The 20,664-nt window shown below is 42.5% G+C and overlaps 2 protein-coding genes across 3 annotated transcripts in view; one reads left to right on the top strand and one right to left on the bottom strand.

Moving 5' to 3' along the window:
• FAM118B (family with sequence similarity 118 member B) overlaps window positions 1-14,227 on the top strand; it is a 46,552-nt gene extending 32,325 nt beyond the window's left edge. Inside the window, exons 5-9 of one of the 2 annotated variants that reach the window (XM_076002703.1) lie at window positions 3,830-4,057; window positions 7,154-7,282; window positions 8,575-8,860; window positions 13,415-13,471; window positions 13,713-14,227. In XM_076002703.1, coding sequence (XP_075858818.1) covers window positions 3,830-4,057; window positions 7,154-7,282; window positions 8,575-8,860; window positions 13,415-13,471; window positions 13,713-13,726 — 714 coding nt within the window. In that variant the 3' untranslated portion in view covers window positions 13,727-14,227. Of the gene's footprint in view, window positions 1-3,829; window positions 4,058-7,153; window positions 7,283-8,574; window positions 8,861-13,411; window positions 13,472-13,712 lie in introns of both variants that reach the window. The other variant, XM_076002702.1, reaches the window with a different exon arrangement.
• Window positions 14,228-14,632: 405 nt separating this feature from the next.
• SRPRA (SRP receptor subunit alpha) lies at window positions 14,633-20,616 on the bottom strand. The gene is made up of 14 exons (XM_012772327.2): window positions 20,353-20,616; window positions 19,706-19,789; window positions 19,261-19,424; window positions 18,910-19,070; window positions 18,520-18,679; window positions 18,236-18,389; window positions 17,922-18,013; window positions 17,694-17,812; window positions 17,468-17,554; window positions 16,990-17,162; window positions 16,680-16,893; window positions 16,094-16,257; window positions 15,917-16,015; window positions 14,633-15,748 (listed from the first exon to the last, which is right to left on the bottom strand). Exons 1-14 carry the CDS (start codon window positions 20,467-20,469, stop codon window positions 15,620-15,622), a joined length of 1,917 nt encoding a protein of 638 aa, XP_012627781.1. The 5' UTR covers window positions 20,470-20,616; the 3' UTR covers window positions 14,633-15,619.
• Window positions 20,617-20,664: the final 48 nt, after the last annotated feature.

Raw genomic sequence — 20,664 nt, 5'->3', positions numbered from 1 at the left:
GTTTGAGGTTGCTGTGAGCTAGGCTGACGCCACGGCACTCACTCTAGCCTGGACAACAAAGTGAGACTCTGTCTCAAAAAAAAAATAATAAAAAAGAAATAGGAGTAAAAGATATTTAGCAAAAAATAAGTGACTCGGGGAATTATTTCCAGGTTTAACCCTTTTGTATTTCTTTTCTTAGAAGCAAGAAAATATATTCCACACCCACAATTACCTTATCACATATTTAGACCTGTTCATCTGTGTTGGAACATATGTATGATTGTGTGTATGTGTGTGTCAGAGTACAAATGAAGTTGTGAGACACAAGGAGTTCTTAATAGGAAGAACAAGGAAGTCACATATTCTTTATTTAATTGAAAACATAATTTTGCTTTTTTGTATGGGTATTGTGTACACACTGCAGAACTCAAGGTGATATAAAAATGTTTTAATAGATCAAGACATCTCACTTCTACCTGTGTCTTCATCTTTCTCCTCTCCCCAAACCCACCTCCCATAGGTCACTACTCTTAGAAGTTTTTTGTGTATCTCGTTTCAGTGTTTCTTTAGCCAATACAAGAAAGGAGGCCTATATTTATTCTTATCTCACTACCTCCACCCCCAACTCAGAAGTTAGCATTCTAGATATACTGTTCTATAACTTATTTGTTTCACTTAACAGTCTATCCTGGAAAACTTTCCATACTATTCTTCTATACGTGAGTACTTGGCCACACCAATTGCCTATATATGGATACTTGGCTTTTTTCCAGTCTTTTGCTATTACAAATAATGTAGCTGTGAAAACCTTGTATGTGTCATTTCATTTGTTTGCATTATATTTGTGGATACAGTCCCAGAAACGGGATCACTAGATAATAGGGTAAATGGGTTTGTGATTTTTATAGAGTTAAAGGGGCATCATATTTTTTTATAACAGATACCTGACATTCAATAGTAGTTGACTCACATATATAGTGAAATGCAATAGAGTTACAAATTCATCACTATTTGTTTCTGATCAGATTATTCATCTGATTAAATTGTGTTTAGAGTCCCTAGTTGGTTGCCTGTATGTGGTTAATATGTGATATAATTATTTATGATGCCATTATGTCATGAGAATGGGTGGAAGTTAAAAACCATGGCCCACATTCTTAGCTACACAAGTTACAGGTCATTCCATCTATTTAGCACTAGGAAAGAATCTTTGAACTTGCTGACAATAGGGTACAGTGAGAAGCCTATCTAGTGGTGGATGCAGCGTGGAAGAGCGATAGAGCCCAGATGAACATGAGTGAGTCCCCATCAGTCAGAAGCACTGTTTCACCTCTGTGCTCTGTTTCCATTGTGAAAGCATTTACCGCTTATTTACTTGTTTGCCAGGTTTAATTAAAGAACGGACAGTTTTATAAAATACTCTGACAAATTAGGGGAAGAATTTGGCAAATTGAAATGTGTTTTATGAATCTGCTTAGATGGCTCCATGGAAACAGGTCTTTTTTTTTTTTTTTTTTTTTTTTTTTTGAGACAGAGTCTCGCTTTGTTGCCCAGGCTAGTGTGAGTGCCGTGGCGTCAGCCTAGCTCACAGCAACCTCAAACTCCTGGGCTCGAGCGATCCTTCTTGTCTCAGCCTCCCGAGTAGCTGGAACTACAGGCATGCGCCACCATGCCCGGCTAATTTTTTATATATATATCAGTTGGCCAATTAGTTTCTTTCTATTTATAGTAGAGACGGGGTCTCGCTCTTGCTCAGGCTGGTTTCGAACTCCTGACCTTGAGCAATCCGCCCGCCTCGGCCTCCCAGAGAGCTAGGATTACAGGCGTGAGCCACCGCGCCCGGAAACAGGTCTTTATCTGATCATTTCACTATTAGAAAGGTACACAAAAGGAAACCAGGAAGATAGGGGAACTACTGTGAGGAAAAGCAGAAGGAGCTAAAACTATCTACTCCCTAGCAGCCAAGTACAATTACTTATAGTTTTGAATGGGAAATATGGGCCTTTGGCAACTAATTCTTGCCCTGGGACTATCTAATGGAATGGTGTCTTTGTTTTGTGTTGCTATAGCAGAATACCACAGATTGGGTAATTTATAAACAATAGAGGTTTATTTGGCTGGTGGTTGTGAGAAGGTGAGAAGTGGAAGGTGAGAAGTCCAAGATTGAGGGGCCACATCTGTTGAGGGCCTTCTTGCTAGGTCATAGTGGAAGATATCACATGGTGAGAGAGAGACAGCAAGAGAGGACCAAACACTTTTATAACTGACCCTCTTTAACAGAGAGCCCTCATGACTTAATCACTTCTCAGTAGGCCCCACCTCCCAACAGTGTGCTTTGGGGATTAAATTTCCAACACATGATAGCCGGGCGCGGTGGCTCACGCCTGTAATCCTAGCTCTCTGGGAGGCTGAGGCGGGTGGATTGCTCGAGGTCGGGAGTTCGAAACCAGCCTGAGCAAGAGCGAGACCCCGTCTCTACTATAAATAGAAAGAAACTAATTGGCCAACTAATATATATAAAAAAAATTAGCCGGGCATGGTGGCGAATGCCTGTAGTCCCAGCTACTTGGGAGGCTGAGGCAGTAGGATCGCTTGAGCCCAGGAGTTTGAGGTTGCTGTGAGCTAGGCTGACGCCATGGCACTCACTCTAGCCTAGGCAACAAAGCGAGACTCTGTCTCAAAAAAAAAAAAAAAAAAAAAAAAAATTTCCAACACATGAGCTTTGAGGGGTCCCATTCTTAAACCATAGCAAGTAGTATTTCAGGGATAGGCTAGGGATCAGATATTTGTTGCAGCACATTACATAGTCACTTTCCCATTTCAAATTCCTTTGGTCTTTTCAGTTATAAAGTCAACTTCCCACCTGAGGTAGCTATTCTATTTCCTCATTAAGCCTCAGAGATATTTACATGTATGCAGAATGAATCTGGGAAAGCAGTTATTTAAGTAAACCATGTGTTAAGAAACAGGGAGTCTGTTTAAAGCTGATTGGTGTTAAAAGGTTTTTCCTAAATCTGTAAATAGCTGTACAAAACACCTAGGATTAGAAAAAGATGGTGGCCAAGCGTGGTGGCGCAAGCCTGTAATCCTAGCACTCTGGGAGGCCGAGGCAGGCAGATTACTTGAGGTCAGGAGTTCGAAACCAGCCTGAGCAAGAGTGAGACCCTGTCTCTTCTATAAATAGAAATAAATTAATTGGCCAGCTAATATATACAGAAAAAATTAGCCCGGCATGGTGGCACATGCCTGTAGTCCCAGCTACTCGGGAGGCTGAGGCAGCAGGATTGCTTGAGCCCAGGAGTTTGAGGTTGCTGTGAGCTAGGCTGATGCCACGGCACTCACTCTAGCCTGCGCAACAAAGTGAGACTCTGTCTCAAAAAAAAAAAAAAAAAAAAGAAAAAGATGGTAAGCCACATTTAAAGCTGTATTTCAGTGGTTATTCCCAGATAAGGAAAGTTTAGCAGAAAGTGTTGCTTTGTTACTTGAGGCCTAATTAGAGGGTAGTGGTGCCATGCTTTCTAAATCCAGCTCTCCTTTAATCCTGATAGTAAAGTCACATCTCTTGGCCATGCCTGTTTTTCTTCATTCTATAAAATGCATATTGAGAGAGTTTATGCTTGATTGCATAAGATGTAATAGTATTGTTCACTTGCTTTGTGTTATACATTGTGCTAAGCACTTTGCATGTACCACCCCATTTTCCTTATTACATACCTATGGATAGATATTTTATCCCTATTTTGAATAAAAATATTCTTTAAAAAATTTGTTATTACTGTCCTTTAAACAAAGGTACTGACCTACCAAGCACCTTGGATTAATTTTCCTTTTTCAAATCCCTTCCCAGCGTACCAGTAATGTTCGATCCACATTTTTCAAGGACTGTTTATATGAAGTATTCGATGACTTGGAGTCAAAGATGGAAGATTCTGGAAAACAGCTACTTCAGTCAGTTCTCCACCTGATGGAAAATGGAGCCCTTGTATTAACTACAAATTTTGATAATCTCCTGGAACTGTATGCAGCAGATCAGGGAAAACAACTTGAATCCCTTGATCTTACAGATGAGAAAAAGGTAAAAAGGAAAGCATCAGTCTCTTCTTCAGGCTAATGGTTTATATCTTCATCAGAAAAGCTGTTTTCTGGCTGGGCCTGGTGGCTCACGCCTGTAATCCTACCACTCTGGGAGGCCGAGGCGGGAGGATCGCTCAAGGTCAGGAGTTCAAAACCAGCCTGAGCAAAAGCGAGACCCCGTCTCTACTAATAAATAGAAAGAAATTAATTGGCCAACTAAAAATATATAGAAAAAATAAGCCAGGCATGGTGGCATATGCCTGTAGTCCCCGCTACTCAGGAGGCTGAGGCAGAAGGATCGCTTGAGCCCAGGAGTTTGAAGTAGCTGTGAGCTAGGCTGATGCCATGGCACTCTAGCCCGGGCAACAGACCGGGACTCTCTCAAAAAACAAAGAAAGAAAAGAAAAGCAGTTTTCTAGTTGGTATATTGATATTTATATAGGGCTAGAAAGAAAGATTTCTTTTCCCTGATGAAATTTTTGGGGTTTTGTTTTGAAGATAAATCAATATATAGTAAAATGCATAGATCTTAAAAATGTTCACTTCTATGACTTTTGATGATTTTACTCAGTTTTAAAGCAAGATTAGAGGAAGTCATTTGAACTCTAAGATCTCCTTAACACTTGATAATATCAGGTGATGTAATATTGGTAATATTGATTTAGAGTTTTCTTTTTTCTTTTTTTTTTTTTTTTTTTGAGACAGAGTCTCACTTTGTTGCACAGGCTACAGTGAGTGCCGTGGCATCAGCCTAGCTCACAGCAACCTCAAACTCCTGGGTTCAAGCAATCCTCCTGCCTCAGCCTCCCGAGTGGCTGGGACTACAGGCATGTGCCACCGTGCCCAGCTAATTTTTTCTGTATGTATTAGTTGGCCAGTTAATTTCTTTCTATTTATAGTAGAGATGGGATCTCGCTCAGGCTGGTTTCAAACTCCTGACCTCGAGCAATCCGGCCTCCCAGAGTGCTAGGATTCCAGGCATGAGCCACCACGCCCGGCCTGATTTAGAGTTTTCTTTTAGGATATATTCTTTATGGCATCTATTTAAAATGTATGAAACCTACTTTATGCTGATTGGAAGAGCAATTTCCAGGCCAAGTGATAGCTGGGTTGAGGTTAATGTTTAGTGGAAACCTCAGCAGACTTTTTTTTAAAACATAGCTATACTGTGCCTACCATAATATACTCATGTACCACAATATTGAATTATTGATGTTGATCTGTGTGTGTCAGCTAACAAGATGAATGAGTCCTTAAGGTCTCATTTGACCTCCTCTGTGGTTTTTGTAATTATCATTCTATACTTTGTTTTCCTCAAGAACCTGCTTTTGCATCCAATTGAGAGCCCAGCTAAACAGAGTTGAATAGATAAGTGATCTGCCCACTGGCATTCATTGCTGCAACACTCCTCCTGCCAGAGTAGGAGCTATAATACCATTCTTGTGGTTTTGCTGACCTTGAAGCCAGACTTTAAAAGAAAATTTGATTTAGAGAAATGGTGCTGTAAAGACTGATTTTCTCTGGCTGGAATATGTTCCACCTGCTCCCTCAGGCTTTGTACAGTCAGCTCCTCCTTCACCTTAAGGGTCACTTCCTCCAACAGACCACCTCTGACCATCCTGTTGAAATTGAACATTTATTTTTCACTCCATTCCCTTGTCCATTTCCCTCAGAGCACTTACTATAACTTGCAGTTTTTATTTCAGCTATTCATCTTGTTTTCTGACTATTTACCCCACAGGAATAGTAACTCCATTCGACAGGTACTGTGTCAGCCTTTTTTATTCATAGCTCAGATCCTACCTGGCACACAGTAGGTGCTCCGCAAATATTTTTGGAATTAATAAATGACTGAGTGAATTTTTAAATGAGTGGCTAGAATAGCTTCTGTGCTGTTTCCGATAAAATCACCAAAGATTATGACCATGTGTTTGTGGGCATCAGAAACATAAGGGTCTTTTCAGAGCTAAGGATATCTGCCAGACTTGATGTTTTTCCCTCATGTCATCCTTGAGCCTTAATATTTGCTTTGTATTTTTAGCCTACATCAGGGGAAATGTTCAAGTCTTATGGTTAAAGCTGTTGACTTGTAGTGAGAATGGGGCCTAGTAATACTCAAATTCTAAATCTCTGTGCCTCTTTTTCCTAATCCATACCCTGTATCTTCTAAATGCAATTAAGAATAAATGTATACCATCTCAAGTCTTGGGAAAATGGAGCCATGGAATGAGGTGGCTGTGGCAGTCACTGTTATCTAAATGGTGGTTCTTCAACTGGCAGCCTTTTAGGTTCCTCCTAAGTGACTGAAGTGATTATTACATTATTTATCTATTAGTGATCATTTATCTATTACTGCACAAGAAACCACCCTGAAAATTTGTGGCTTAAAACAACAGACATGTTATTGGCCAATGATAAGTGAATTAGCAGCTTGAGCAGGGCTCAGTAGCTCGGCTGGGTAGTTTTGGTTCTGCAGCCTGCTTACGTAGCGGCTGTCATCTGGTGGTCAGACTTGGGCTGGTGCTGTAAAAGGACCTCACTTCCATGTCCGTAGATGCAGGCAGTTGGCTGGGCCATATGTCTCTAGCAGGCTAGTCCAGCCTTCTCCACATGGCAGCTGGGTTCCAAAAGCAACAAACGAGAGAAAAGATTCGTGTGCTGGCAGTTTTCAAGCTTCTGCTTAGGCTGTATTTGCCAATACCCCATTGGCTAAAAGCAAGCCTATGGCCATCCTGAAATCACTGTGAAAGGGCCTGGGTACAAGGAGGCCTGATTTCTTGGGACAGTTGTTGACAGCTCTAACACGTCACCAGTGCAAATGGCCCCTATTGTTTCTAATAGGGCCCTATTGGCCCCTATTAGATTAGGACAAATCTAATTTTTGATTATTACTTTCAAAGAGAAATCACCAGACTTGCTGCCATCATTCTTGAAATGGAAACTTAAACCACATCAGGTTTTGCTTTGTTGTCCTATGATACCACAAAGCTGGGAGTTATGTCAGAAGTCAGTCCTCAAAGCACCCTCTTGCCCATTATTTCCTTTAAGCAGGTGCTTAGCTCTGCCAACCTGGTCGGGCTATATGTATGTTGTGCAGGTCCTAGAGTGGGCTCAGGAGAAGAGGAAGTTGAGTGTGTTGCACATCCATGGGGTCTACACCAACCCTAGTGGCATTGTCCTTCATCCAGCGGGATATCAGAACGTGCTCAGGAACACTGAAGTTATGGTGAGTACTGCTGATCTTGCTGGTCTCAGGAACTCCTTCCTGGGAAGCCTCTGCAAATATGCCATAGGTCTTAAAGGGGGAACATTTTCTTTTCATTAATCAAAAATAGAAAGGTCGGGCACTCTGTGCTTCTTAGCTAGTGGGTGTCGTGTGCCATCTTAGGAAATGCAGAACTTCTCTTAAGGTATCAAATCCTAGGGTCCTAACGTGTACTTGATTGACAACCAGCAAATGGTACGCCATCCTTGGCATCATCTTCACATACAAAGAATACCCTTCTTCATCATTTAGTTTATTAATAACCCTCTCTGTGCCAAAAATAATTTACGTTATTTTACAAACCAACCACTAATAGGGCATACATTCTAAAGAGATTTTGGTGTAAGTGGCAATGGGCTCGTATTGAATTAACACAGAAAAAAACAAACAAAAAAATTTGGCTAAGGTGATAAAATGGAGGTTTTTTTCTTTGTGAAAAAGCTTATTGATCTTTGAGGATGCAAGTTTTAAACTTATTGACACATACATACTCAAACCAGAAGCACTCCCTAGCCAGGGACATGTGAGGAAATTCACTGGCCCCCACCTCTAAGATTGTATGTGCTGGCTGTTCTCAGGACTGGGTCACATAGAATGGTAGCATCTTTATATGATGTGGCAAAAGAAAGACCAAGAAAATATGATGTTTTCTGAAGTGTAAGGCACTTTTTTTCACCTATTCTCTCCCCGACATCTACTGTAACTGCATCCATCACTGATACTGAGTGATCCCCTGCACAAAATATTTCTAATGTTTTTATGTGTGTATATATAGACACAACATACGTACTCGCATACATACATATTGACGTTCTAAGTATCAGACTTTCTTTGAGCGAATCTGGTGATGGAATTACCTTCTCTGGTGATCCCTGGTTCAGTTTATAAAGCAGAAAAAGGCAAATATGGTCCAGAATATGGAAAGAGTAAGATACATCGAATAGACCTACTCATTGCCCAGTGGCCACTGGGCACATAAATCTAGACAATAAACTACAAAACCAATAGATCAGTGCCAACCAAACCCTGATTAGGGAGCCTACGGAAGAATAAGGATAAAATTTTAGAGCAATCGTCACGTTATTGTAATAAGCAGCTCAGCCTCTTTCGTGGGCCGTATCAGTCCTCTTAAATCTTGGTTCATTGGTCATCACACTCTGCTAAATGTAGCAGTTATGAACCTATTGACTTTGTTTCAGACCTGCTTTGTGTGTGTCTTCACTATGTCATTAATATGTTTCTATTCCTTTAAGAGAGAGATTCAAAAACTCTATGAAAACAAGTCATTTCTTTTCCTGGGCTGTGGCTGGACTGTGGACGACACCACGTTCCAGGCCCTCTTTCTGGAGGCCGTCAAGCATAAATCTGACTTAGAACATTTCATGCTGGTTCGGAGAGGAGATGTAGATGAGTTCAAGAAGCTTCGAGAAAACATGCTGGACAAGGGGATTAAGGTCATCTCCTATGGAAATGACTATGCTGATCTTCCAGAATATTTCAAGCGACTGACATGTGAGATCTCCACGAGGGGTAGATCTGGTAAGATGTGTTTTTGAGACTGAGGGAGATCAGAGAGCAACAGTTCTTCAGCCTTTTGTGTATTTGTGATGGGTAAAATCATTGCCAAGAAAGGGAATGTAATAACATACCAAATGGTGGAAAATGTCACAGTTAATCTTCAGGTTAGACTAAAATGCCATTTAGATAGTAGGAAAATGGACAAAAGGCATATTACAGTAGTTCAGTTAGGTGGGAAGGATGAAGGAAATATATGCAAAGATGTTCAGCCTCACTAGTTATCAATGAAGTGCATTTAGAATTTAGATTTCAAAATAAAGAATGATCACTCAGTTTTGGCTAAGGCTGTGATGAAAGGAATTTATTCATGCAGTATTGGTGGGAAGGTAACAGCTTTTATGAAAATAAATTTAGAATATGTGTCAAAAATTTAAAAACCTTTGACCTAGAAATCCCATCAATACAATTTATCTTAGAAGAAATTTTTCCTAAGGAATTGATTGGGTGATGGCACAATCACACAGTTGTACAAAGATGTATGTGTGAGGATGTAATCTTTTTTGTGTATAATGGCAAAAAATTGGAAGGAACCTAAAATGTCCCAATCAGTAGAGGACTCTATAGATACACTAATACTTATTAAACTGATGAAATACAATGAAGCTGTAAAAGGGAAAATGTTTGCACTGCCACAAAAGGGTGTCATACACCTGCAAACATGGCACCTCTAGCAGCTTGGACCATGCAGACCATGTGGGCCATGGCCTATACCTCACCCTGCCCACCGCAGCTCTGGCCACTTAGAGCAGGCACCATCCAGATGCTGTGTACAGGACCTGCTCTGCTCTCACTGAGTAAATTCACAGAGATACCAGAATACAACAGAAAATGACATTGGAACAGTGGGAATTTTACAGATTTGTTTTGGGAGATATTTACTATAGTCTGCTTGAAGTTGGGACAAAATTAAGATGTGTTTGGTGCTTTGAAAAGTATGAAAGCCACTCATGAACTCTATTCTCCTTTATCAGGAGAAGTAACTAAAATTAATGAAGTTCTTACAGAAAATCCAGGATTTGTCAACAGATCTTACTATGAAGATGGTTGGCTGATCAAGATGACACTGAGTAAACTTTCAGAACCAGATAAACTAATGAGTGAAGAAGCGTATGAGAAATACATAAAATCTATTGAGGAGTGAAAGTTAAAATGCTAAATAAACTAATATAAAATAAGTTAAAAAGGACATATGAGTGAAGGGAAAAAAAATCTGGAATGATTAAATGAACTGTGGTGGTTACCTTTAGGCAGTAGGATTTAAAGTATGGTTTGTTTTTTTTTTCTTTGTTAGCATTTACTACAATGATTATGCATTATTTTTATAAACAGAAGACAAACTTTACAAATGCTGTTTGGAAACTGTTGTGGTGGTGTTTAAGTCAGAGGTTGTGGTACCACCCATTTGATATTTTACCTCCACATTCTAACAATAAAGAGCCAAATAGTTTTTAAAGTCTCAGTTTATTAATCACTGTAGGCAAATTCCCAATAACCCTACAAAATGCAAAGGGTTTTGGTGTCAGCCAAACTGAAGGATGCTTTTTAAAACTTCATGCTGAGTAAGACCAGGCTCCAGGGTATGAACATTCTGACTTACCCATCGAGTTCCAAAGAAACTTTGCTGTTGTCATGGAATATGTTCCAGAAAAGTATATAATTATATTTTCATTGACAATCTGATTGAATCTTTGGGGGCCTAGTAAAGTACAGGTAATTTAATATATAAAGAAGTGTTCCTAAATCTGATAATTCCTAGATTTCTTTTTTGAATCAGATTACTTCAGGTAGAACCACAAGCTCTTCCCTGGCTATGCGTTGACAAAACAAGACTTTAAAAAACCATTATCATGTGACCACTGCATACTCTGCCCACCGTTTCTCCAGAAGATTTAGAAGACTCTTAGAAAAACAAACCTTTTGGTTTGTCTCTTTTATGAAAACTATTTTCTGTTCTTTCTTGGGGATGTTTTCCTGGTGTCCTGTAGTGTTCCAGACTCTTCTGCTATTCTTTGCCCACACTCAAGACTTTGAGTAGGCTTTTCTGTCTCCTGTGTTCTGTTTTCATTAACAAGAGATAAACATCCAAGCTCCATATACTTCATCTGATCTATATTTTGAGATCTTCTATCCAGGAAAGCTGCTAAAATTTAAAGCAACAAAATTCCTCTGGGCCAAGGCACAGTAGCTCATGTCTGTAATCTTAGCCCTCTGGGAGGCTGAGGCAGGAGGATTGTTTGAGGCCAGGAGTTCGAGACCAGCCTAAGCAAGAGCAAGACCCCATCTCTACTAAAAACAGAAAAAATTACCCAGGTATAGTGGCTCACGCCAATATTCCCAGCTACCTGGGAGGCTGAGCCAGCAGGATCACTTGAGCCAAGAAGTTTGAGGTTGCATTGAGTTACGAGGACACCACTGCACTCTAAGCTTTCTAGCCTGGGCAACAGACTGAGACTCTGTCTCAAAATAAATAAATAAATAAATCCCTCTGGGCAACTGTTTCTATTGCTCTAAATCTCTTAACAAAAAACATCAGAAGTTTTGTGGAATGGCACAGATTCTGTTGTTAGCTATGTAGGTTTCCTACCCAGAGTGGCTTTCCCCAAAGTTATGTCATTAAGGTATTATGTATTTTTAAAAATCAAGGACTTTCACTGTGGACAGGGGCTTTATTAGAATGGTCATCTAAGTTTGTAGTGTGAAATCCTACAAAGCAGTTTTAAGTTAAAACATTATTTTGAGATGAGTCAAGCTTATCCTCCACCCTTGGGTATGTTTTGAGTCTCTGTAGATAGAGACTGATGAGAGGTTTCGGGTGTTTTGCTGTTTTGTTTTGGTTTTTTTTTTTTTTGAGACAGAGTCTCACTTTGTTGTCCAGGCTAGAGTGAGTGCCGTGGTGTCAGCCTAGCTCACAGCAACCTCAAACTCCTGGGCTCAAGCAATCCTGCCTCAGCCTCCTGAGTAGCTGGGACTACAGGCATGCACCACCATGCCCGGCTAATTTTTTCTATGTATATTAGTTGGCCAATTAATTTCTTTCTATTTATAGTAGAGGCGGGGTCTCGCTCTTGCTCAGGCTGGTTTCGAACTCCTGACCTTAAGCAATCCGCCCGCCTCGGCCTCCCAGAGAGCTAGGATTACAGGTGTGAGCCACTGCGCCCGGCCTGTTTTGTTTTATAACACTGAGCATTTGTTATGTGCCTGGCATTGTGCTGTGTACTCACTTTGGCATAGTGTAAATTGTCTTCAAACGATTTTGTAGTATCTAATACATGTGTTTCAGAAAAATCAAGTAATGGAGAAAAGAAAAATAATTCTTATAATTTGTTACCACACACATAGTTATTTTGGTATATTTCTGATTAACAGTTTTTGCTATGCATCCTTTTCATAGTTATAAACAAAGTGTACATCATTCTAGTATGTTTTAAATTCGGTAGTACTTAATATATTTTCTCACATTGCTATATAGTCTATAACCACTATTTTTATTTTTTATCTTTTTATTTATTTTTTTGAGACAGAGTCTTGCTCTGTTGCCCAGGCTAGAGTGCCGCGGCGTCAGCCTAGCTCACAGCAACCTCAAACTCCTGGGCTCAAGCAATCCTGCTGCCTCAGCCTCCCGAGTAGCTGGGACCACAGTATAACCACTATTTTTAATTGATGTTATATTCCAGTGTAGATGTTATAGTTTACTAATTATTCCCATATGTTAGGCATTTTGATTTTTTTTTCCAGTTTTCTGTATTGTAAGTAATGTTGCAAGGGTGTGTATATTTTAGTGGGTGATTGCCAAATTGTATTCTGAGAGGGGAATGTCGATTTGCATATTTGAGTACCATGTCAGTTTATACTCTAATTGACCATATTTCTGATGATTAGTTTCTTCTGTGTATTTAGTTTTCTACTTTCTTATACTATTATCTATCCCAGTGTTGTCCAATAGAATTTCTTGCAATCATAAAAATATTTTATACTTTTTACTGTCCAGTCTGTATACACAAGCCACATTGGCTATTAAACACTCAAAATGAGGCAAGTGTGACTGAGGAATGCAATTTTTAATTTAATTTGGAGCCAAGTAGCCATATATAGCTAGTGGTACCGTATTGGATGGCACAGATATAGCCATTTTATACTATGGGAGTATCTGCTACTTTCATTCTGCTTCAGTTTGCTCACTCACATTGCTCCCCATCCTTAGTCAGATTTAATTTTTTTACCTCAACTTAGTCTTCTATAGAGGGACTTTGCTTATATGTGTAATGTTTTGTTTACAGTCTTAGTGCACTGAGGACCCTTACTACTTCCCCGTTGTTAATGTGAGTTTCAAGACAACTCCAGTTTGTTCTTCCCACCTCCTTATCTTCTTCTCTATGGGTTTCATTTCTAAATGCCATCCTTTCCAGTCATACCATATGCCCTCATCTCCCTTTAGTTGGCTGGTTTTCTTTTTGCTATTAATAGTTTCAGCTTTTCTGTGTAATGTCTGATGCTGATGTCCTCTGTATTTAGCAGGGATGGTGAGAGAAGGTCAGCTAAATGGCTCGTCTGCAGCGCAAAGTGAAATAAGAGGTATACTTTTCCTATTCTATGTATCAATCTGTCAGCAGAAAGTTTTCCTAAGACTTAGTTAAGACTATGGAGAATGACTTATCTCTCCTGCTGGTTAAGGGATTGTCTTTTCAAAGATTCTTAGACTTTCCTATGTCTTGCTTTCTGAAAGGTTAGGATTGACTTAAATGTCTACAGCTTTAGATGCATAAACATGTTTTGTGAAACTTCATTTCATTCTCTACCTTCTTTCTCTCCACAGGCTGTAGTACATGAGCAAGCTAGAGAAAACAGCACCATTAGACCAAGCTGTAAAGGCCCTACCGTGGACAGTGTTTAACAAGTAAACTTACAAGAACCCAACACAGCTCCCAGGAAGTACCCAGAGGTTGAAGGTTGGGGATAGAGTAGGGCAAATGTGTTCCAACTTAATCCTTCATGCCAGCTGGTTCTTGATATTCTGCCTATTCCAGTTCAAGAATACCCAAGTGACAGCAGGACCCAAATGTAGCCCTCCACCCCCTCCCCATGCTGGACATGCTTGTGTCCACACAGCAGACCAATGTGATACCTCCACTGAGTGTGGCTGCAGCTCTGCATGGACTTTGGGACATAGACACCATGGAATCACCATGGCTGTTGTTGCGGTTTTGTACTCGGTTTTTCAATTAAGCGTAATGGCTTTTTTAAAACATGAGTTGAAGCTCTAGTTTTCTAGATCTTTTACAGTGTACAGTATTTTACATAACTGAGCTGTATTAAAAGCTTGTTCATTTACTTGCCAGAGCCCTGGCTCTACTTACATAGAGTCACTGTAGAAAACTTGACTTGTATCATGAGCCTAATTTTTATAACGCAAATTTTAAATTTAAGGTTCTGTTCTTTCACTTTGGGGTGGGGTGATTTCACTCTCAGAACGTTTACTTATCCAGTCCCTCAGAGCATTATCAGCATCTGCTTTGTTGCCCTTCTCCCCATGTAGGAGTGGAGAACCTGCAGCCTTCTGATTTCAGAATTATTTTATTTTTCTTTGCTGCACTTTTAATAAAAGGATTTGCTCTGTAAAATTTGGATCCAGTTAAAATGCTGCAGGTTCCCCACCCCTGTAAGAATTGTAGTTAGTGTGATACTGGATTTTAGTTTTGAATCCTACATAAAAGAACTTCAAGAGCTAAGAGGCAATTTATTTATGAAATTTATTTTCTTATATAAATTATGTATTTCTCTGGGCAGACAGCCTTCACCTTATTGCACTAATAGCACATCTGTAATGCCAAGCTACAGGACAAGTCTTAATGAGACATTTGTTTTCTTCAGTGTAGCACTTGTCTACAGGCACTGTAGAGGAGAAGGCTGAGGAAGAGCAAAGACCACTGAAGAAGTGGAAAGGGAAGGGGGCAACACGTAACCCTTCTGACAGTTGGTTTTCTCCCAAGAAAGGGAACATGCAAAGCTTCTATCTGGATCTGGGAGTGGGGAAGAGTTGGAAAGCTGGAAAGCCCGATGCAACGCTGCAGCGCAGCTCCCATGTTTCTGAGGGAAGCAGGAACTCATCCTTTGCTCATTTGTAATGAATCACTCTGGCCTGGCTAATATTTTGGGGAAACAACAGGGTAGGGGTCAGTCATCGTCAAAATTAGAATTAGCAGCAATTAACAACAGGCCATACACTGCCACAGTGAGGTGGGTATCATCCTGGCTCCAGGGACCTGCAAGCTTGTATATCTTAGGGGAGCCATTCCTAGCTGGCTCTGGAACTGGGATAGTCTCTGAACCTAATGGAGCTGAGACTTCAAAATGCACATTAGGCTCAGACAGCTCCATGACCACACTAGTGAGCAAAGCTCTGGTGGTGTTGGGTCTCCCAACTACTGGTCAAAGCTGTAATGAGACTGAGTTTGTAGGTAGAGTGAAGGGGATGCCTATGTAGGAAGGGGGGAGGCCCATGGGGAGTGGGGGTCAGGAGGCAATGATTGTAACCTGATTAGGCCCACCTTGCAGGTCGAGGCTAGGCTGAACGGGGACTGGGGTTAAAGGAGCCACAGTCCCCTCACTATGCCTTTATACTACACTGAAGACAATTTGTTCACATACTCTAAAGCACATTCTTGATACAGGAATAGCGGCTTGTGGGTGAAAGCGGCGATTTGGTATTGGGCAAGAGCCACATTAAGCCTTCATGAGGGCAGCCACCACAGCCTTGGCGTTGAGACTGCGTAGGTCACAGTAGGTCTGGCCAGTGCCCACAAAGACGATTGGTTTGCTCGTAATATACGTCATAGAAATAGCAGCTCCCACCTGAAGTGGAGAGAGGGAATGGTCAGTCCATTTAAGCCCATTTTTCACTCATTCCCTCAGCAACAGGAAGTTTTGGAGCCAAGGTATCCTTACATCTTCTGCTCCCTTGTGACAAATGCCCATTCCACCCTCCAGTCTCATAGTCTTGTGTTATCCACCTTGATTTACCTTGTCATCAATGGTATCAAATTTGGTAAGGACAATGCCATCAATGAGCCGAGGTGTTTGAGCCATAGAATGGTCAGCCAAGGCTCTGTTAAACTTGACCTGGAAAGAAAAGGTGATATAAGAACCATCTAATTGGCAAAGTTTAGGTTGTAAAGATAAGCAGGCCCTAGTCCTCACCAGCTGGTCCACGGCTTCATTGCCTACTAAGGCCTCTCCCACAAACAGCACCAAGTCAGGTGTATTGACAGTAATGAGTTTGGCCAGGGCAGTCATCAGGGGGGCATTGTCTTGCATGCGGCCTGCTGTATCCACCAGCACCACATCAAAGCCTTGGTTACGTGCTAGAGAGAGAAAAAATTGTCAACTTAAGATACCTGGACTGTCATTCATGCTCAAATACAGCTTTCTCTCAAAAAATCCTAGCCTCACTGTATTAAAAACCTATTTCTTGGGCTCTGATTTGGTTAAAAGGCAATATGAGAAAAAAACTTACTCTATGCTTGGCCATCTACAAACGTGGGGAAAAGATGACAAGATAAAAGTGACCAAATTCAGTTTCCTTTCAGTAAGATACATTAGCTTTACCAGCAACTACTCATATAAATATTACCAAAGCAGAGTGTGGCAAGTAATGAATCCTGACTTCTTCCTAGTATCGAGCATCACATTTGCAGTAGGGTAAGCTGATCCTCTGCAAGTTCCAAGGGAAACCAAGAAGGAAAAGGGGCCCCAAGAAACAGTTACACTTCCCCATACACTGTACCAAAGGCAATGGCTTCCATGGCAATGCCAGCAGCATCCTTGCCATAGCCCTTCTCAAAAAGCTGCACCATAGTGCGGCCACCATGGTTCTCTGGGGGGTGTAGGGCACTCAAACGTCGGGTGTGTGTACGCAGCTGCTCCACTGCCCCGGCACGAAATGTATCACAGGCAGCAATGAGGACGCTGAAACCGTTCTCTAACAGCCAGAAGGAAATCTATGCAAAAGAGATAAGAAAATTGTCACCTACAACCAAGGTCCTAAGACTTGGAGAGGAAAAAAGTATCAGTGACAAATGGGGAACTGCACTGACCTTGGCAAGGTTAGTAGACTTCCCCACTCCGTTAACACCACAGAAGGTGACAACGTAAGGGCGCTGGCGACGCTGGGCATCCATGATATCCCGGAGCATGTCTACACGACGCTGTGGCTGCAGAATCTGCACCAGGGACTCCTGTAGAGCTTGCTTTACTGTGGAAGTCACCGCTGAAAGGGGAGGCAGAGGAGGTTACAGCCACAGGATATAAGGAATGTATTCAAAAATGCCTAACACCTTTCTGAGCTAAGGAAATGAGGATGATACTAGGACCTTGTCCCAGGAACCCAAAGCATAAGCACTATACAGTTACTAACTTAATCTTCGTAATAACTCTTTAAAAAGTCTAGGTTATATAATAGAGGTTTAGAGGTTAAGGGATTTGCCAAGAGTCACCTAAATAGTAAGAATGGAGATCTATGTGCTTAACCCCTTGGTATGCATAAACACTTTCTGACTCAAGGGAGATACTCACTGCTGAATGTCCCCATCACCTTCCCTTCCAACTTATTGGCAACAGATTCACAGAGCTGGACGGCAATGTCTGCAGCCACATTCTTAGCTGAGGAGAGGGGGATGGGTATGAGAGTTCTGTGTCAACAGTGACCAACATTTATAGTACAGCTGAGAAATTCTAGGTGTTTTGCTTTCAGCTATACCAACCCCCAAGAACAAGAGTCAGCCTGGTCCTCGGAACTTACCTATGAGATGATCACGCATCTTGTCCAGCACAGATTCCATGTCTTCACGACTCAAGCTCTTGGATCCCACAAGGCCCTTCAGCATCCCAAACATGCCACCCAGCGTCCCCTTGGTAGCACTGCAGGCACAGAACATCACAAATACATACAAAGCCAATAGGCAGGAGTTCTATATTAACAAATTCAGTCATACATCCCACCACACCCCACCCCCTGAAATCCGCCTACCTAGGTTTGGTAGAATTTGGAGCAGCCCCTTCATCATCTGAGCTGCTGCAGTCCAGATCCTGAAGCTGCCCCCGGGGCCCAGTCCCTCGAATCTGGGGGATATGGGGAAAGGAAAGATGAGGTCAGGAAAACTAAGGCCTCTGAATGAGGAAAAAGCCCAGGATTAACTCTGTTCACATTGCTCCACCTCTCTGACTTGGGGAAGCTCCAAATATAACACCCCCCTCAAGAAAATCCAGGTATCACCCTCTTAGTCTCTACTTCCTAATTTCTTATTAAAGGCGACCTTCACTCGGGCCCCAGTTGCCTCTTACCAAGTTGATATCCTCAGACAAGGCAGCCTCAGGAGTTCCATTGGCAGTTGGAGTACTGTAATCCAGGACTTCCTTGTTAGCACAGGCACCCAGTTCCCACACCCGGGGTGCTTTTTTGCCCTTCTCCTTTGGAGGATCTGACTTCGTGGACTTGCTGCAGTGTGTCATGGAACAAAGGGTTATGGTGAAGTGGGAAAGGAATCATGAGCCAGAAACAAGAACTCCCTTGCCCCCAGAGTGGCTAGATAACAGTATTTTCAGAGTGCTGGAGAAAGAGCATTCACCTGGACTTCTCCATACCCCTCCCATGCTTCTGAATGAATTCTTCTCGCTTCCTGCGTATCAGTTCCTCTTTGGAAAGTTCTACTCCATTCTCAGGCCCTGCTGGAAGACCTGACTTTTCTGCAGGGACTGCTTTGCTGGTAGCCAAAGGGCCATCAGAACCTGTTAGGAGAAACCTCACTGGAGAAAAAAGACCAGATCCCAACCAACTACACAATGGCTAAAAGTCTTACAAATCTTTAAGAGAAAACTTGGAGCAAACATCTTGGGATCACAAGGCCTGGGGATTACAGTGAGGGTGGTAAGCACTGACAAAAGGAAGGACCACCTCAGTCTTCAGCACCACGTTAATACCTTTCATGTCCCAGCATGTCCCAGGAACTCAAACTCACCTTCCTTCTTGGCCCCCTTTTTTTTGCTGTTCTTTCCTTTTTCCTTGGGCTTTTCACCCCGAGTCTCAATCATGGACCTCACAGGTTTCTTGGCCTTATCAGAATCTTCAAATTTCTTCATGGTAGTGGGAGCACGGATCTTACTGCTCTCCTCTGCTTCACTAAAGAGAAAAGAGAATAGTTGATCTTTCTATTCTACGCAGGAGGAAAACTCACAAGTCCAGAGAAAAGACCCTTACCAAGACGACAGTCAGAAATGGGCAGCAAATTGTATGTCTTTGAACACACAATTTATCACCCTTTAACTATGTTCAGGAAGGGAAATTGATTTTGAGAAGGGAGGCCTCTCACCGAAGGAGCTGCATAAAGTCATCTTGGAAATCAAAAGTGCCATTCAATAGACTTAAAGCACTTTGTTGTTGGATCTCTGTGCGGTACTTGTCCCGAAACAGCCGGTGCACATCATCTATCAATTTGTCCACATAGGTCAGTGTGAGGATCTTCTGAAACCCAACCTGTTTAGGGAAAGAAACAGAGCCAACAGATTTGCTTACATGCCAGCCCAGAACAGCGGGGAGGCAACTCAGCCCAGGCTTCCAGAGATAGGCTCAACTACCCAGCAGGTTTCCCTGTCCTGAGAGACAGCCAAGCTCTCTGCCTGGGCCCAGAAGCTGCTGCCAGCCCCCCCCCCCCACCTTCCTAGCTTTCTCAGTTACTTCATCATATACACTGGGTGCAATTTGCCAGGACAATGTTGAGAATGTAATCATTGTCCCTCTAAAATACCCCTACTTACCACAAACACCAGTTCAAACTGGTTGTCCAGTTTATACTTGAGTGTGAGTGCCTCATGGGTGAAGGAGTTGTTACCTCCCCGCTCCTAGAGAAAAAATATGTCTCAGAATTCAGCCTATCCTCAGAAAAACCAGACTTAGGCCCCTTTAGGATTACCTTTGGAAAAAAGGTATATACATATTTTCCCCAAAATCAAACCTGCCGCCAGGACAAGAGGATACTGGGGCATTTCTCTCCAGCATTCCACCAGAAAGAAAAGGAGTTGGGTAAGGGAGAAAAGGAGAGAGAGGGAGGGAGCCAGAAGAAAAGTAGTCATATAAACAATCAGATCTACTAGCAGATTTTTCGAAAGCGTTTTCCATCCATTGTCTCATCCAGCCTCGAAATAACAGAAAACCAAGCTGCTGGGGCGAGTGGAGGAAAGTCCCAAAAGGAGCTGGGATCCGGCTAGAGTCCCAAACACCGGAGGTCCGGGGCGTCGCAAAGTTGCGGTGTAGACAAACGCGGGCGGGAGAAAGAAGCAGAGTCCAGGTGACGGGTGAGTGGCCAGTGCGAGGTGGGCAGGGAGGCGCAGGATGATCAGTCGAAGGGGACCATGGACAGGGTCAGGGAGGAAGAGCCCGGAGTTCCGACCCCGCGGGGCGGTACCTGTAGCAGCACTGAGCGAATCAACGCGTTAACGGGCCCGGTGCACGAGTCGCTCACGCCCTGGAAGCACCAGAGCACGAGCCCGCCCTTGGAGAAGATGGTGAAGAAGTCGAGCATGGCGGCAGCGGGAGGGCAGCGGGCCGGCGCCGGGAGCTCAGGCCGCGATCGCCGCCGCTTCCTGCTGCGCCAGGCGCGGGACACGTCACACCAGCAGCCCCGGAAACCGGCTCAGACGGACTTCCGCTCCGGGCCGCGGGCTTCCCTCCCGCTTCCGCCGGGGGCGCGCAGGGCCGACGTGGACGCCAGGCCCGC

This window comes from Microcebus murinus, chromosome 4 (genome assembly GCF_040939455.1).
Source record: "Microcebus murinus isolate Inina chromosome 4, M.murinus_Inina_mat1.0, whole genome shotgun sequence".
Taxonomy (NCBI): Eukaryota; Metazoa; Chordata; class Mammalia; order Primates; family Cheirogaleidae; genus Microcebus; species Microcebus murinus.
This window is presented reverse-complemented; position numbering and strand designations above follow the sequence as displayed.